General features: G+C 41.8%; 2 protein-coding genes across 2 annotated transcripts in view; both read left to right on the top strand.

The window, feature by feature from the left end:
• Positions 1-8,098: 8,098 nt before the first annotated feature.
• Positions 8,099-17,906, top strand: part of LOC309563428 (uncharacterized protein) — a gene marked incomplete at its 3' end in the record, with an annotated part of 51,122 nt that continues 41,314 nt past the window's right edge. The window contains exon 1 of the mRNA XM_082267823.1: positions 8,099-8,191. The remainder of the gene's footprint in view (positions 8,192-17,906) is intronic.
• LOC309562814 (uncharacterized protein) lies at positions 8,206-10,675 on the top strand. The gene is made up of 2 exons (XM_082267121.1): positions 8,206-8,447; positions 9,504-10,675. Exons 1-2 carry the CDS (start codon positions 8,384-8,386, stop codon positions 10,529-10,531), a joined length of 1,092 nt encoding a protein of 363 aa, XP_082123247.1. The 5' UTR covers positions 8,206-8,383; the 3' UTR covers positions 10,532-10,675.

Below are 17,906 nucleotides of genomic sequence, written 5' to 3' on the forward strand. Positions count from 1 at the left end.
GGAAATAGTATCTGCATTTAGATGGGGGATGCCTCCACCTCTCACTTGTCTCCTGCCTCCTATCTTGGGGAAGAAATATGAAATATATGGTTGTAAGGATAAGGTCCTATGGGATACACCTTTAATTATATGTTTATAACTATATCCATGTTGGGATATCTACGAAAACCATATGGTTTTCTGTTGTTTTTCTGCTTATTTTATTATTGATGTCTGGGTTTTTCGATTGTGATGTATTTTTTCAATACTCCTTTAAATTAATAAAAAAAAAAAAATAATCAAATTATTTTCTGTATATTTTTTCCTTCTTTGGCCTTCAACTCCGGTGTAATGTATACAACCCCACTGAGTAAAGCCTCGTACACACGCAACGAATTTCCGCCGACCGGTCGTTCGTCTTTTGTCCAGAGTGGTGTCTGTTGGTTGGAATGTGCTCTAGACTGCACACGAATTTTGTCGTCCGACAGAATTCTACTTCAGAAGTGATGTCATGTGTTGGATTGCTTTCTTTGTGTTCTTTCATCTCTGAGCATGCCCAGACTTGCTCATAAGATTTTTCCCTGTCGAAATCTATACTGACTGCACGAAAATCGGACGTGTTTGACGGTGGACAAAAATTTTATAGCCTGCACACCAGAATTTTGTCGGCCGAAAAGTCGGAGTCGGTTGTCGAGAGCACCATACTAACAAGCCGAAAATCGGCAGATCGGTCGTCGGACGAAAATTCCCGGCCTAATTTCGACTCGTGTGTACGGGCCTTTATGCCCCAGGATGCAGCTGTCAACGTATTGACAAACAACACAGGCTGCAGTTTTTTATATTCTCTACAAGGAGACGACCATATGCATTGTCAGTGGAACGCACAGACAGGAAGTGATGTAAAGGTCAGATAGGAAGTGATGTAAGATACAGACAGGAAGTTCCAGGTGAAAGGTGAATTGGGAGGAAGTAGAGAGGAGACATTGCTGGAACTGGCAGCAGAGGAGGTAATGAGATATTATTTTATATTTACACCCAGTAATCCAGCAACTGCTACACATAAAAATATATTTAGGAGAACTGATCAGTGGTTGCAGAATTGGTAATTTATTGTAAAAGTTGTATACGAGGTACTGAGTTTGGAAACATTAGAAAACACATCTAGGTACAAAGATACAAGGTAAGTCAGAAAAGGATCACAGATTGCATTTTTTATTGATAGCGTAAATGGTTACCATGATTTTTGGTCTTTGATACATACTTAGTTTCTTTGTAACTAGATGTGTCTTTAACCTGAGGAAGGATCAATGTTAGCTGAAACTGTTGCTTTCCATATTCATACAAATCTTGGAAGCAGGTAAGTGTAACATGTTTGTTATATTTAATTCTAAAAAATGAGATTTTACAATCACTTTAAGGTGCCCACTTATCTTTTTTTTAGCTGTTGGCAACTATGATCCTATATTTACCACTTTTTAAAGTGTAAGGGTAATCCCAAAACTCACGGGTTTCAATAACATTTTGACTGTTGAAGCCAGATTGAAAATTATATTTATTTAGACAAACATGTAGATAAAATGACATGTTTGGAGAGCAAGTAAATCAAATTACATTCTGTTGGCTTAATGAACATTGCTCTATCTGACTAGGGTTTGCAATACAGTTTTATACACTACAGTGGGTGGCACCTAGCCTCTAATTTCTTTTGAAGTCACATCTCATTCTTTGATAACATTCTTTGAAATGCGAAATGGACATTTAACGTAGACATGTCACTTCCAAAGCTTGTTGGCTAAACAGGTCTTCAAAAGGTCAAGTAAGCAATCTTAACAGCTGTTATACAAAAGGACTTATCACACAATATATATCCAATAAATCTGCTTAATCATAAAGCCATGCCCGATAATCATAAGTAAATATTTGATAAACAAAATGGCTGCTTCCCTTTTCCTCATCAATAATCCTCCTGTTGGCAATATATATTGCCACAAACAAAACAGTCCCTTCCTACATTGGAGTTCTGGAAACATATCACTGCTATCTCAAGCAATCCACACACTAGTTGTAGTGAAGAGTTGGGCCTGTGACCATTAACAGTGTAGCGGTTTCCGCTCTGCTGTCCCTGTGTGGTGATCTCACATCACAGTCACTTTTGGTAACTGTTAAAGCCACGTATGGCTTTATGGAGGTGCTGATATGAGGAAGAAGGAACAAACTAGGTCTCATAACACATACAAAACCTAACATAAAATGCATTTTTTAAGAAAAGCAGATAAAATTACAATTCCTATCAATCCCTTCTGAATTCCCTGACATCTCCCTCCAACTGCCCAATCTTAGTTTAAATATATATATTTTTCTAGTTCATATTTCTCCTGAATTATGTATCCCATTTACTTCTGCAGAAAAATCTCACTTTGCTTTGTCAAGGCTAAAATATACAAAATATTCAAAAATAAAAATGTGACAAAACGAACCGAAAAATCAAAAAAATCTAAAAAATTATGTGTTGGTCTAACAGTGTATGAACGCCAAGTCTTTTGTTGACTCCTCCTTTGACAGCTAGTCCTCCATAAGACTCCACTGCAACACCTAAGAACTCATACAATGTTCATACATAATATTCTTCTCTTCAGGACCATCGCAGTCCACATGACAAGAAACTTCCGGTAGGTGTGCAGATCTTTTTGCAATCATAGCAAACTGAGCTTTAAATTTTCCTACAGCTGACATGACAAGTATCAAAGTTCTTCAGATATTAAAAGGCTTTTTTGAAAGCGCTCTTCTCCATCAATGCTGTTTGTGGTGATGTCATAGCGTGCAGGAATGAAGGAGGGTATTTTTTTGTTGAAGATGGCGTCACTCAGATTGTTAGTCCAACATTAAGATCATTAACAAAAAAATGCCCATAAAGCCGTTGAGTTTTTTTTTCTGCTGAAGTAAATCTATATTATAAAGAGTAATAAGACCTAGAAGAAAAGAAAACAAAAATGTCTTAATACAAAGAGAAATCATTCTCATTTCATATAATGTGTTATTCAACCACCATCCACACTAAACTGTGTACACTATCCTGAATTCAATGAAACACTTATCATGAACAATAGGCTGTCTCAAAGGAGGCCTATCGCCTATGGCTGGGATCAACAACCCTACAGTAGACCAGGAACATGTAAGTGCAGAGACAAAAACTTGGATAACACAGAATACAATATTTACAAGAATGGCAGGAGTATAGTGCAGCACTGGGGTTCAGGGCTTACAGGAAGGCAGGTAATTTTAAGACAGGAGATGCTTAATTATCTAAGGCATAGAAACTCATTAATGCCAGAGCTCATATGTGTCAGATTAGAACACATCAAATATCTGACTCCCAATTAATAAGAAATTAGAAACTGCTACAAGCAGTACAACACCAATATTAGCTATATGGGGATGAAACTCATAAACATTTACATATGAAAACAGTTTAATAAACCAGAATTAAACAATTTGGAAACAATACTTCCATTGGTGAACTGTCTTTGAAGGCTGTGATCTGCCTCTGTTCTGAAAGTCCCAAATCAATAAAACCAGGGTATAGAATTTATCTGAGAAATAAGCATCAAAAAATTTTAGTAACAAAACATTATATTTTCCTCCTAAAAATAAAACAAAGGTTATGTATTTAGCCTACAGTAAGCATTTTAAACATTTTTTTTTTCTTAGATGTTTTAACAGTGCACTTTTCTGATACCAAAAATTGTTGACGTCAAATTAATTATTACCACATGGATTTTTTATTTATATATATTTTATGGTATACCATAAATTAAAAAAAATATATATATATTATTGTTCACCATGGTTAAAAAAATGAGCAGCTCAAAAATAAACATCAGTAATTTCCCATTTGACTACAAGAAATTATACTTCACCATATTGCACCCATTTGGAACATTCTTCAAAAACTGTTTGTTTTTTTTTTTTTTCTACATAAAACAAAGATTTACAGTTAATACACATCTGTAAATACAATTATCATATTCTTTTGTACTTTCATATAAAAGTTTACTCAGCTCAGTCAATTTGCATGACAATACAGCTGTTCACACTCACAAGCCTTGCAACAAACCTGTGTCAAAGTAGAAGGGGGGGGGGGGGGGTTTCAGCAACTTTAAACTAAGACAGAGCTCCTGAATTTCAAACTTTAAACGACTTTTGTGAAAATACTTTTTTTTACATGTCACTAAATGCTTTAACATCACTTTCCTTCTTTTAATTAATTTTATTAACTGCATTGGATGTGTCACCAATGATTACATGATTAGCCACCCCAGCAAGGGTTTATATTCACGATTTTCACAAGTGTAAAATGACTGTACATTCACACAATTTTAAAAGTTCACTTTGCTCACGATTTAGAAATAAAAATAACATTTTTAGTCCTTTTAAGGTCACACTTTACACACCAAATATATTTTCTTTCTTCTAAAAGTTGCCATGACCAGCATAGCACTGATTTACCTTTAGTTGTACTTGTGGCAAAGGCACATCACTTTAAAAGTCATAAACACAAAACAAATCATTATGCAACCAATATTCATTAAGTGTAACCAATGTTTTGCTGATACAGCACTTTAGGAACATTATTAGAACTAACACAACATAACAACAATCCATTAATCTCATACACCTCTACACGACTAAGGTTGCCCATACACGATACAATTTTCATACAATTTTCATACAATTTTCTGTACAAATTTTTTTTTTTTTTTTTTTGAAATTTACCTTCAACTATGTACTACAAAGGCCTGCCTAATTGGATACAAGTGAAAGTGTTTAGCTTTGACCTCATATTATCTTGTTTGTGGTAAATCGAACAGAAAAATTGTACAACAAAAAATTGTAACATGTATGGCCACTCCAGCATAATATACTCTTGCAATTAGCTAGTTAAAACCTGTAGACAAAAATATTAGTACATTTCTCTAATAAAGCTGCACTTTTTCTACTTCTGGACTGTACCTAGTCCAGTTCAGTAGGACTCATCTTTCCTCTCTTTTTTTTTTTTTTTTTTTTGTGTACAGTAGGGTCTAATCTATGCCTATACTTAGGTCATTATAAGCGATCTAGGTGGTAGTTCAGGGTACAGTGTGCCTACAGTTATTTAAGAAATATTATTATTATTCGGTTCTTTACATCTGTATTCATTCAAATTTCTCATTGGTTCCCCTCAATCTCCTCTTCACCATGTTTTCACACTGTTCACTTGCATTTATCCATTTATCTAGTGCCTGCTTTTGCTTCTTTTGAAAACACTTGGATCGTACTTTTTACATTCTTTGGAGAACTTGGGGTTCTAGGGGTACAAAACCCCTGTGTGCCTTAGTTCCATTTCTTCAGGGAACGAACTGTTCCTGCTCCAAAGTTACAACTCAGTCACACAGACTGATGGGCAATATCTTTGGCGATTAGGAAGGGTTCACAGTGGGATCACACAGATCCTCATTTGAGGTGTACACGGTGGTACAATTCCCCATCTCACACGGTGATGAGACTTCTGAAGAATTAACCTATTACCAGGTCACCAAGTCACACAGACACAAAAGTACCTAGGTAATAGCAGGAACAATATATCTGGCCCCAATCCTTGCCCAGGATCTATACCAGACTATAAAGTATAAATCAGCCACACAGACTGACATGCGCACAAATTAATTAGGGTGTTCAGTATTAAAATAGTTCAAGAATGTAAAAAGCACTCCTTTTTCAGCAATCAACCACTCATATGCAGGACACACAGCAAAACATATTCCAAAAAATGGTGCAGTATAATAGGATAAATTTTGAATCTGTGAGAGAGCGAGAGAGAGTATATAACCTGATAGTTGTGCTTTCCTAAAAAGTCTTCCACTTCAGTTTATAGGCACTGTTGTGAAATAGAGAAGACAGTACTCCTGCTTATTGTGTGATTTTATGAAGAATCACGCAGAAGAGAACGGGAAGACAGTTTTCTCAATCATTCTAGCACTAATGTTTCAAGCAGTGCTGTTTTTTAAGCAGCCCATCACCTTCGGCAATAAACCAGGGCCCCACCACATATAGTACTTTATCAATCACACGTTATGAATGATCTTGAGTCCGAAGACCCGATTCCTGACCTGGTCGGTCTCCCGATCGCAGGAACTGCAGAAATCGTACCTAACCACACATTGCTCCTGAAATAGGGCAAATCATTCAGCAGAACACACTCATGCAAAGGACAGTAATAAGTAACAGATAGTATGGAAAGTAAAAAAGAAATTTAAAATAATAAAATTCAACAGCCAAGGTTTTTTTGAAGGGTACTTCTCCATTACATCGACTTACATAAACAGCACGACACAAGGGGAAATCGCAGTAAGCATAAAGTTAGCTTACCTTTTACTGAAGACGTGAATTCCCAGCTTGTGTTGTCCTGTTTCTTTTAGCCATGTCCATGGATTTTCTCTACCCGGCTACGAAGGACCATTTGTAAGGGTAATCCCAAAACTCACGGGTTTCAATAACATTTTGACTGTTGAAGCCAGATTGAAAATTATATTTATTTAGACAAACATGTAGATAAAATGACATGTTTGGAGAGCAAGTAAATCAAATTACATTCTGTTGGCTTAATGAACATTGCTCTATCTGACTAGGGTTTGCAATACAGTTTTATACACTACAGTGGGTGGCACCTAGCCTCTAATTTCTTTTGAAGTCACATCTCATTCTTTGATAACATTCTTTGAAATGCGAAATGGACATTTAACGTAGACATGTCACTTCCAAAGCTTGTTGGCTAAACAGGTCTTCAAAAGGTCAAGTAAGCAATCTTAACAGCTGTTATACAAAAGGACTTATCACACAATATATATCCAATAAATCTGCTTAATCATAAATCCATGCCCGATAATCATAAGTAAATATTTGATAAACAAAATGGCTGCTTCCCTTTTCCTCATCAAAAGCATTACACCAGCTAAAATGTTTTGTTTTCCATGGAGAAGGAAAGAGTTGGAACCTCTGTCTGATTATTCCTATAGCCCCTTTGAACTTATTTTCCCTCATATCCTTTTATGTTTGACATCACTAACTGGAAGAAAAGTGAAGGAAATCTCCCTAACCAGAGCACAGGCATCGGAATATCTCAACAGAGGTTCTCACTCCTATTAGTTTTAGATTGAGTGAAGAGAAGGGTTTAGGTTGTGTAGCGTTCTAGAAGGCATCTCTGGTATACTTTTGGAATTAACCAAGGTCTGTAATATCATATAAGAAGCCGCCTGAGGTGTCAGAACTATGGAGGAACTCTGTGCAGGCATAATTCATCCTAGTACAGCCCAGATAATTCTCAGTTTATTATCCTTCTACAGAGAGGAGAGTCCTGTAAAAGTCACATTACCACATCACTTAGGATGGATAGCGACCGAGGTCACATGACTGACAGAATACTAAACCTCACCCTGGAGATCATCTATCTGCTGACCGGAGAGGTGAGGAGGATTCTGGGAGGTCACATGACATCACTCTTATCTTTCAAATGGCCTGACCAGAGAGGTGAGGATTCCGGGAAGTTTGTAGTGACAAATGTTACTTTCTCTCTTTACACAGGATTATAATGTAGTGAATAAAACATCTGGAGATCCATTAACACCCAGCAGATGTCTTCACAGGACATCACTCATCACAGTGCCTCCACCTCACTGCCTGACAACAGAGGTAACCAGTACCAAGAAGGTTCTAGAAGTCACCAAGAAGATGATGGAGCTGCTGACAGGAGAGGTGAGCGGTGCTGGGAATTCTGGGACATTATCCAGTAACAGACAAGGGATGTGTCTGGATGGTGACTGTATCATTGTGTGTGTCAGGTTCCTATAAGGTGTCAGGATGTCACTGTCTATTTCTCCATGGAGGAGTGGGAGTATATAGAAGGACACAAGGATTTCTACAAGGACGTCATGATGGAGAATCAGCCGCCCCTCACATCACCGGGTAAGAGGAGACTTTATTGTAAAGGAGAGAGCAGTACGGAGGATCCACCTAGATCCCCCATCATCTGATAAACACATAGAAACAATGTATTCAGTCAGTGTGTGTGTTTCCTACAGATGGATCCAGTAATGGGAACCCACCAGAGAGATGTCCCCGTTCTCTGTATTCCCGGGATTCCACACAAGAAGATCACACCATCCCTCCCCATCATCAGGTAGGTGGGACTGAGATGTAGACTTAAAAATATATTTTAGGCTGTGAAACAACATTTTTCCATGTAATCTCTTGTTCCTTTTCTTACATGTATTGTATCATCTTTGGGGTTTAGGATAAAGATTTGAAAGACCTCAAGGTTGAGGTTAAGGAGGAAGAAGAAGAGACGTTGGTGAGTGGAGATCAGCAGTCTATGGAGGAGGAGGAGATGATTATGAAAAGTAAACAGGAGGAATCTTCTCTACATATAGACACAAGTAAGTAATCAACTTCTATGAATATAAAGTATTCTGTACACCATATGAAATGTCCTTAAAATGGGCTTAAGTGGTTAATATAACGTCATGTTCCCAACAAATGAGGAGGAGATACTGTACACCATATGAAAGATCCATCTCCATTCCTCAATATAACATCATCTTCCCAACAAATAAGGAAAAACTGTACATCATGTAAAAGGTTCATCTCCATTGTTAAGATTTCACCCAATTCCAAACCAAAACTATGGGAAACTGTTTAGAGGTTTAGTACTGTAGTGGTGTGCCCCTTTAACCAGATGCAGGTGAAAGTCCCTTTAACTCAATTCCCCACAATCCTCTGGGCTCCCAGCATCCCCTGAGTTCCAGGACACACCCAGGGAGTATAAATGCCAGCTCCGCCCAGCTTTCTGTGTTCAGAGAGATCCTGCCTGATGGGACAGCAGTGACTGGGCAAGTGAGCTGTGCCCAGGTGCTGGGTCCTCATTCGATCAGTCTGGTGTGTGGGCCACCAGCAGTGAGCACGAGAGCACACAGCATCAATCCAAGCCCCAGTCACTGGAGAGGACTCTGTTACAGTCCATGTGGAGAAGTTGTCCAAGCAGTGGGTTGGTCCTATCTATGGCCCCCAGAGCCTCCTGACCAAAGTCAGCATCAGCAGTGCCAGTGTGAAGTCTGTGCCAGCAGGAAATCCCCTCAGTTCACAGTCTGCTGAATGAACGATTAATCTCTTGGATTATCCTATCAGTAAACTGAACTCAGAGCACTCTGCTGCCATCTAGTGGCCATTAGTAGAACTGCAATAGAATTGTTTTCATGTGTGTTATGCCTGTTTCTCCCTTCCTCATATTGCTGTTTTGTACTGCAAACCCCTGTCCACATGATCTCCTGTGTAATCTATGTTCTACATTGTTAAGTAAAGTAGAAATTGCCCATCACCACTGGTCTGATCATTTGGCTGATACCATTACATAACAGTAGCATATGTGATTCCTGAATGTAGGGCATAAATAATACTTAATACATTTAATTAATTTAAAAAATGTTTCCCAACAGGTGGACACTATGTCCGGAACACCCCAGAGGGACGTCTCATTATATCTCCAGCTTATAATGGCATCACACCATATTCTCCAGGAGTAAATCTGCTTACTCAAAATATACATCCCAGACCTTACCATTTGGAGAGATCCATGGATCTGTCACACCCTGACAGGTCACATATTTTTACTTCAGATCTCCTTCTTGAAACTCATAGTGCTTATAAATCCACAGATCCATCGAATCCCACAGAATCTTCGTTAGGTTTTGTAGGAGGTAACCCAGTGGTGAATACATTGACGTGTTCGGTGTGTCGGAAATCTCTCACTGAAACCGAAGCACTCTTCAAACAACAGACAAATCACACGATCAAGCGTCCTTTCTCATGCTCAGAGTGCGGGAAAAGTTTTACTGTGAAAAGAAGCCTTCTCGTACACCAGAGAAGTCACACCGGTGAGCGTCCTTTCTCATGTTCAGAGTGCGGGAAAAGTTTTGCTGAGAAGAGAACGCTTCTTACACACCAGAAAAGCCACACATGTGAGGTTTCTTATTTATGCTCTGAGTGCGGGAAATGCTTCATTCAGAAAGGAGACCTTCTTAAACACCAGAGGATTCACACCGGTGAGCGTCCTTTCGCCTGTTCAGAGTGCGGGAAATGTTTCATTCAGAAATCAGACCTTCTTAGGCACAAAAGGACTCACACGGGCGAGCGCCCCTATTCGTGTTCGGAGTGCGGGAAATTTTTCGGTAACAAAGGAAACCTTCTTAAACATCAAAGAACTCACACGGGTGAGCGCCCGTTTTCGTGCTCGGAGTGCGGGAAATATTTTAATGATAAGGGAAACCTCCTTAAACATAAGAGAATTCACACGGGGGAGCGTCCTTTCTCGTGTTCGGAGTGCGGGAAATGTTTTAACGACAAGGCAAAACTTATTAGGCATCAAAGAAGTCACACGGGAGAGCGTCCGTATTTGTGTTCGGACTGCGGGAAATCTTTCACTAAGAAAGAAAGCCTTCTCAAACATCAGAAAAGTCACACTTGAAAGTGCGGGAAATGTTTGACACATGAAGGAGATCTATTTGGACATTGAATTACACATTGCTGGTGATTATATTAACAAATGTAAGGTGGCTTTTAACAAGTGGTACTGTTCAGTCCAAAGAAGTGTATAATAAAACCAATTAAATTTTTTAAAGGGTACATCCTGGCCAAAGTGTTACTGAGTTATAATTTTATTGATACATTTATTTTAACAGCGAGAGACAGAATCGCAACAAAAATATCCAGTAAAACACATTTAAAAAAACGTATAAATTGATTTGCATTTTAATGAGTGAAAAAGGTATTTGATCCCCTATCAATCAGCAAGATTTCTGGCTCCCAGGTGTCTTCTATACAGGTAACAAGCTGAGATTAGGAGCACTCTCATAGTGCCTTCTATACAGGCAACAAGCTGAGATTAGGAGCACTCTCATAGTGCCTTCTATACAGGTAACAAGCTGAGATTAGGAGCACTCTCATAGTGCCTTCTATACAGGCAACAAGCTGAGATTAGGAGCACTCTCATAGTGCCTTCTATACAGGTAACAAGCTGAGATTAGGAGGACTCATAGTGTCTTCTATACAGGTAATGAGCTGAGATTAGGAGCACTCTCATAGTGCCTTCTATACAGGTAACAAACTGAGATTAGGAGCACTCTCATAGTGTCTTCTATACAGGTAACAAGCTGAGATTAGGAGCACTCTCATAGTGCCTTCTATACAGGTAACGAGCTGAGATTAGGAGCACTCTCATAGTGCCTTCTATACAGGTAACAAGCTGAGATTAGGAGCACTCTCATAGTGCCTTCTATACAGGTAAAGAGCTGAGATTAGGAGGACTCTCCAATTCTCACCTGTATAACCACTTAAGCCCCGGAAGATTTTATTCCCTTCCTGACCAGACCCTATTTTGCGATTCGGCACTGCGTGACTTTAACGGACAATTGCGCGGTCGTGCGACGCTGTACCCAAATTAAATTGACATCCTTTTTTTCCCACAAACAGAGCTTTCTTTTGGTGGTATTTGATCACCTGTACGATTTTTTGATCATGTGCTATAAACAAAAAAAGAGCGACAATTTGGCAAAAATAACAATATTTTTCACATTTTTTTATATGAAATTTCCAAAAAAATGTAAAAATCAAAATGTTTTAACATTTTAGGCCAATTTGTTTTATGCTACCTATGTTTGGTAACAAAAGTGAAAAGCGTATTTTGATTGGTTTGCGCAAAAGTTATTGCGTTTACTAACTAAGGGAAAGATTTTTGTTGTTTTTTTTTTAACGAGTAATGGCGGCGATCTGCGACATTGCGGCGGACAGATCGGACCCTTGACTGACATTTTTGACACTTTTGGGGTTACCAGTGACATTACTACAGTAATCAGTGCTATACATATGCACTGTTACTGTAAAAATGACACTGGCAGGGAAGGGGTTAACTTTATTTGAGAGGGAGGGGTTATGTGTGTCCCTAGGGGCGTGCTTCTAACTGTAATTGGATGTGGCTTGAGGTTTAACAACAGAGATCAACGGTCCTACATAGCAGAACCGTATGATCTCCATTCTTACACAGGGAAGAATGACAGGCGGCTGTGTTTACATTAGCCGCCTGCCTTTCTCCCGCTGTAACGGACAATCGCGAGTGACCGGCGCTCCCTAGAGCCTCACAGGCTAGCGACGTAGACCTACGTCACTTTGCCTGTGAGGGGCTGACTGCCGCAGTAAATTGTCGTTAGGCAGTCGGCAAGTGGTTAATGAGTGAAATAAGTATTTGATCCCCCTATCAATCAGCAAGATTTCTGGCTCCCAGGTGCCTTCTATACAGGTAACGAGCTGAGATTAGGAGGACCCTCTTAAAAGGGAGTGCTCCTAATCTCAGCTTGTTACCTGTATAAAAGACAGCTGTCCACAGAAGCAATCAATCAGATTCCAATCTCTCCACCATGGCCAAGACCAAAGAGCTGTCCAAGGATGTCAGGGACAAGATTGTAGATCTGCAAAAGGCTGGAATAGGCTATAAGACCATCGCCAAGCAGCTTGGCGAGAGGGTGACAACAGTTGGTGCGATTATTCGCGATTGGAAGAAACACAAAATAACTGTCAATCTACCTCGGTCTGGGGCTCCATGCAATATCTCACCTCGTGGTCCACCATGGCCAAGACCAAAGAGCTGTCCAAGGATGTCAGGGATTGTAGACCTACACAAGGCTGGAATGGGCTACAAGACCATCGCCAAGCAGCTTGGCGAGAGGGTGACAACAGTTGGTGTGATTATTCGCAAATGGAAGAAACACAAAATAACTGTCAATCTACCTCGGTCTGGGGCTCCATGCAAGATCTCACCTCGTGGTCCACCATGGCCAAGACCAAAGAGCTGTCCAAGGATGTCAGGGATTGTAGACCTACACAAGGCTGGAATGGGCTACAAGACCATCGCCAAGCAGCTTGGCGAGAGGGTGACAACAGTTGGTGTGATTATTCGCAAATGGAAGAAACACAAAATAACTGTCAATCTACCTCGGTCTGGGGCTCCATGCAAGATCTCACCTCGTGGTCCACCATGGCCAAGACCAAAGAGCTGTCCAAGGATGTCAGGGATTGTAGACCTACACAAGGCTGGAATGGGCTACAAGACCATCGCCAAGCAGCTTGGTGAGAGGGTGACAACAGTTGGTGCGATTATTCGCAAATGAAAGATACACAAAATAACTGTCAATCTCCCTTGGTCTGGGGCTCCATGCAAGATCTCACCTCGTAGAGTTTCAATGATCATGAGAACGATGAGGAATCAGCCCAGAACTACACTGGAGAAACTTGTCAATGATCTCAAGGCAGCTGGGACCATAGTCACCAAGAAAACAATTGGTAACACACTATGGAAGGACTAAAATCCTGCAGCGCCCGAAAGTTATCCCTGCTCAAGAAAGCACATTTACAGGGCCATCTGAAGTTTGCCAATGAACATCTGAATGATTCAGAGGAAAACTGGGTGAAAGTGCTGTGGTCAGATGAGACCAAAATGGAGCTCTTTGGCATTAACTTGACTCGCCGTGTTTGGATGAAGAAAAATGATGACTTTGACCCTAAGAACACCATCCCTACAGTCTAGCACGGAGGTGGAAACATTATGGTTTGGAGCGGTTTCTCTGCTAAAGGTACAGACTGATTTTGTGGCTTTGAGGGGCCAAGTATTGTAAATCTTCAATGAGAACCTTCTTCCCTCCGCCAGAACACTGAAGATGGGTCGTAGATGGGTCTTTCAGCATGACAATGCCAAGGCAACAAAGGAGTGCCTCAAGAAGCACATTAGGGTCATGGAGTGGCCTAGCCAGCCTCCAGACCTTAACCCTTTAGAAAATTCATGGAGGGAGCTGAAAGTTTGAGTTGCCAAGCGACAGCCAAGAAACCTTAAGGATTTAGAGAAGATCTGTAAAGAGGAGTGGGCCAAAATCCCTCCTGAGATGTGTGAAAACCTGGTCACCGACTACAAGAAACGTCTTACCTCTGTGCAACAATAGATCCCCCACCAGCAACAATAGACCCTCACACAAAAACAGATACCCACCAGTGACAATAGATCCACCAGCAGCCAACACCAATAGACCCTCCAGCACACCCCACACCCCTTGCTATTACATACATTCAGTGCTGGAGGTGTCGGAACTGCGTTCCCCAGTGTTCCCGCTGAAAAAAAGCCCTGCCTGGGAATGTTTGTAATGCCACGAGCTTCAGATGATGTGGGGGAAGGGGGACAAGCTGTATGTTTTGATAGTTGTAGGTCTTCAGCTGTACCAGGTGGTGGGTGGGGAGAGAAACGTGGATGAGTTGTGCAGAGATGAGCGGTGGATGAGGGTTGAAGATATGAGTAGTGTAGAATCACCGCTGGGTTTTTTATTTTTTGCTAAACAAATGAATAAAGACCAAAAGTTTTGTTAAAAAAAAAAAAAAAAAAGTTTTTCTTAATTTCTGTTACACAGTTTTCTAAAAAAATAATTTAATGATAATGATAATGCTTCACTGACAGGTACTGATGAGGAGGCACTAATATGCAGCACTGATGGGCGGCACTAATATGCAGCACTGATGGGAACTGACAGGCTGCACTGATGAGGAGGCACTAATATGCAGCACTGATGAGGAGGCACTAATATGCAGCACTGATGGGCGGCACTAATGAAGAGGCACTAATATGCAGCACTGATGGGAACTGACAGGCTGCACTGATGGGGAGGCACTAATATGCAGCACTGATGAGGAGGCACTAATATGCAGCACTGATGAGGAGGCACTAATATGCAGCACTGATGAGGAGGCACTAATAAGCAGCACTGATGGGCAATGATGAGGAGGCACTAATATGCAGCACTGATGAGGAGGCACTAATGTGCAACACTGATGAGGAGGCACTAATATGCGGCACTGATGAGGAGGCACTAATAAGCAGCACTGATGGGCAATGATGAGGAGGCACTAATATGCAGCACTGACAAACACTGATAGGTGGCACTGATGAGGAGGCACTAATATGCAGCACTGACAAACACTGATAGGTGGCACTGATGAGGAGGCACTAATATGCAGCACTGATGGGAACTGACAGGCTGCACTGATGAGGAGGCACTAATATGCAGCACTGATGAGGAGGCACTAATATGCAGCACTGATGGGCGGCACTAATGAAGAGGCACTAATATGCAGCACTGATGGGAACTGACAGGCTGCACTGATGGGGAGGCACTAATATGCAGCACTGATGAGGAGGCACTAATATGCAGCACTGATGAGGAGGCACTAATATGCAGCACTGATGAGGAGGCACTAATAAGCAGCACTGATGGGCAATGATGAGGAGGCACTAATATGCAGCACTGATGAGGAGGCACTAATGTGCAACACTGATGAGGAGGCACTAATATGCGGCACTGATGAGGAGGCACTAATAAGCAGCACTGATGGGCAATGATGAGGAGGCACTAATATGCAGCACTGACAAACACTGATAGGTGGCACTGATGAGGAGGCACTAATATGCAGCACTGACAAACACTGATAGGTGGCACTGATGAGGAGGCACTAATATGCAGCACTGATGGGAACTGACAGGCTGCACTGATGAGGAGGCACTAATATGCAGCACTGATGAGGAGGCACTAATATGCAGCACTGATGGGCGGCACTAATGAAGAGGCACTAATATGCAGCACTGATGGGAACTGACAGGCTGCACTGATGGGGAGGCACTAATATGCAGCACTGATGAGGAGGCACTAATATGCAGCACTGATGAGGAGGCACTAATAAGCAGCACTGATGGGCAATGATGAGGAGGCACTAATATGCAGCACTGATGAGGAGGCACTAATATGCAGCACTGATGAGGAGGCACTAATATGCAGCACTGATGAGGAGGCACTAATAAGCAGCACTGATGGGCAATGATGAGGAGGCACTAATATGCAGCACTGATGAGGAGGCACTAATGTGCAACACTGATGAGGAGGCACTAATATGCGGCACTGATGAGGAGGCACTAATAAGCAGCACTGATGGGCAATGATGAGGAGGCACTAATATGCAGCACTGACAAACACTGATAGGTGGTACTGATGAGGAGGCACTAATATGCAGCACTGACAAACACTGATAGGTGGCACTGATGAGGAGGCACTAATATGCAGCACTTACAGGCACTGATAGGCTGCACTGATGGAGAGGCACTGATATGCAGCACTAATGGGCACTGCTGAGGAGGCACTAATATGCAGCACTGATGGGCACTTATCAGGAGGCACTAATATGCAGCACTGATAGGTATCACTGATAGGCATTGATGAGGGGGCACTAATATGCAGCACTGACAGGCTGCACAGATGGTGAGGCACTAATATGCAGCACTGATGCAGAGGCACTGATGGGGACTGATAGGCTGCACTGATGGGGAGGCACTGATATGCAGCACTGACAGGCACTGATAGGTGGCAGTAATGGGCAACCTTTATGGGCACTGATGGATGGCATTGATGGGCACTGATAGGCAGCACTGACAGGCATCCCTGATAGGCACTGAAAGACACAATTGGTAGTCACAGGTGGGCATCACTGGTGGGCACTGGCATGGATCGCTGATGGGGGCTGCACTAATAATTATTACACTGATTATTAGTGCAGACCCCGCCCCCATCAGGAGAGCCCGCCTATCGGCTCTCATCTACTCACGCTCTGTCAGCGCCAGTAGAGGAATGCCGATAACCGGCACTTCCTATTTACACTGTGATCAGCTGGGATTGGGCACAGCTGACCACATAGTAAAGAGCCTACATGATCGGCTCTGTACCGAGATCGGCGATTCGGTGTGTCCAAGCAAAACACATGGTGCTGGGGCACACATGAGCGGCATCATATGGGGTCCATTCAGAACAATGAAAGCCCCGCCCGGCCGTCGTGTTGAATTCTGTGTGATAAGCTCAGGCTCATATCTCCGGAGAGATTGTTGGATTGTAGTGTCTATGTGCTCCGTCTAAGTTCATTGCAATTGCACTGTGTGTTAGCAGATTGCATGCAGATTGTAAGCTAGCAGATCTGCCAGTCGGAGATCTGTGTGTGTGTGTGGTGGCCCAGCAGACCGATCTGTGGACAAACTGTTGGGTGGTGGCATGCAATAGTTTGTTGTGTGGACAGTGGGAAGAGTGATTAACACCGGGGTTCTAGCTCATAGGATAGCTGGAGGAATCCTAGAAGTGTGTACTAATTTCTAGACTGCTCCCCAACTCTTAGAGTGCATCAGATTGTATGTAAGATTTGTATCTGCCTGTGTGTTGTCGGCCAGCTGGATTGAAGTGGAGTCTCCCTCTAGTGGTGGCCAGAGGTAGTGCGGGCTGTGAAAGTGTATCACTGCCAGTCTTGTCCCCCCCTCATTCCCCTCTACCCAAGTCAAGGGACCATGCCCTGGTTAGCTAGTCACCGTGGCCATGCATACCATGATGAGGAAGGGGGGGGGGTACACTTTTTTATTGTATATTCTTTATTTGGTATAAATGTCTGGGCATACAGATATACTCAGGACTTCTTTTCTCAGAGAATAGGTGCAGGAGTCCCCCATTTTTTTTTAGGTCCCTCCAGTGATAATAGACCTCACCCCGGCAACAATAGATCCCTCACACAACAATAGACTCCCCCCAACAACAATAGGCCCCACCCTAGCAACAATAGACACCCCCCTCCAGAAACAATAGACCCCCACACAATAATAGATCCTTAACACACCAATATACTTCCCCCAGCAACAATAGACCTCACTCCAGCAAAAATAGATCCCCACAGCAACAATAGACCTCATCCAAGCAACAATAGATCCCTCACACAACAATTGACTC

Source organism: Pelophylax lessonae (assembly GCF_965119305.1).
Source record: "Pelophylax lessonae genome assembly, chromosome: 9".
Lineage (NCBI taxonomy): Eukaryota > Metazoa > Chordata > Amphibia > Anura > Ranidae > Pelophylax > Pelophylax lessonae.

Excerpts from the sequence above, each read along its gene's own strand:
- LOC309562814 (XM_082267121.1), top strand. The coding sequence starts at position 8,384 with ATGGAGGAGGAGGAGATGATTATGAAAAGTAAACAGGAGGAATCTTCT. Across the intron at positions 8,448-9,503 it reads TTCTCTACATATAGACACAA|GTGGACACTATGTCCGGAAC; the intron begins GTAAGTAATCAA and ends GTTTCCCAACAG.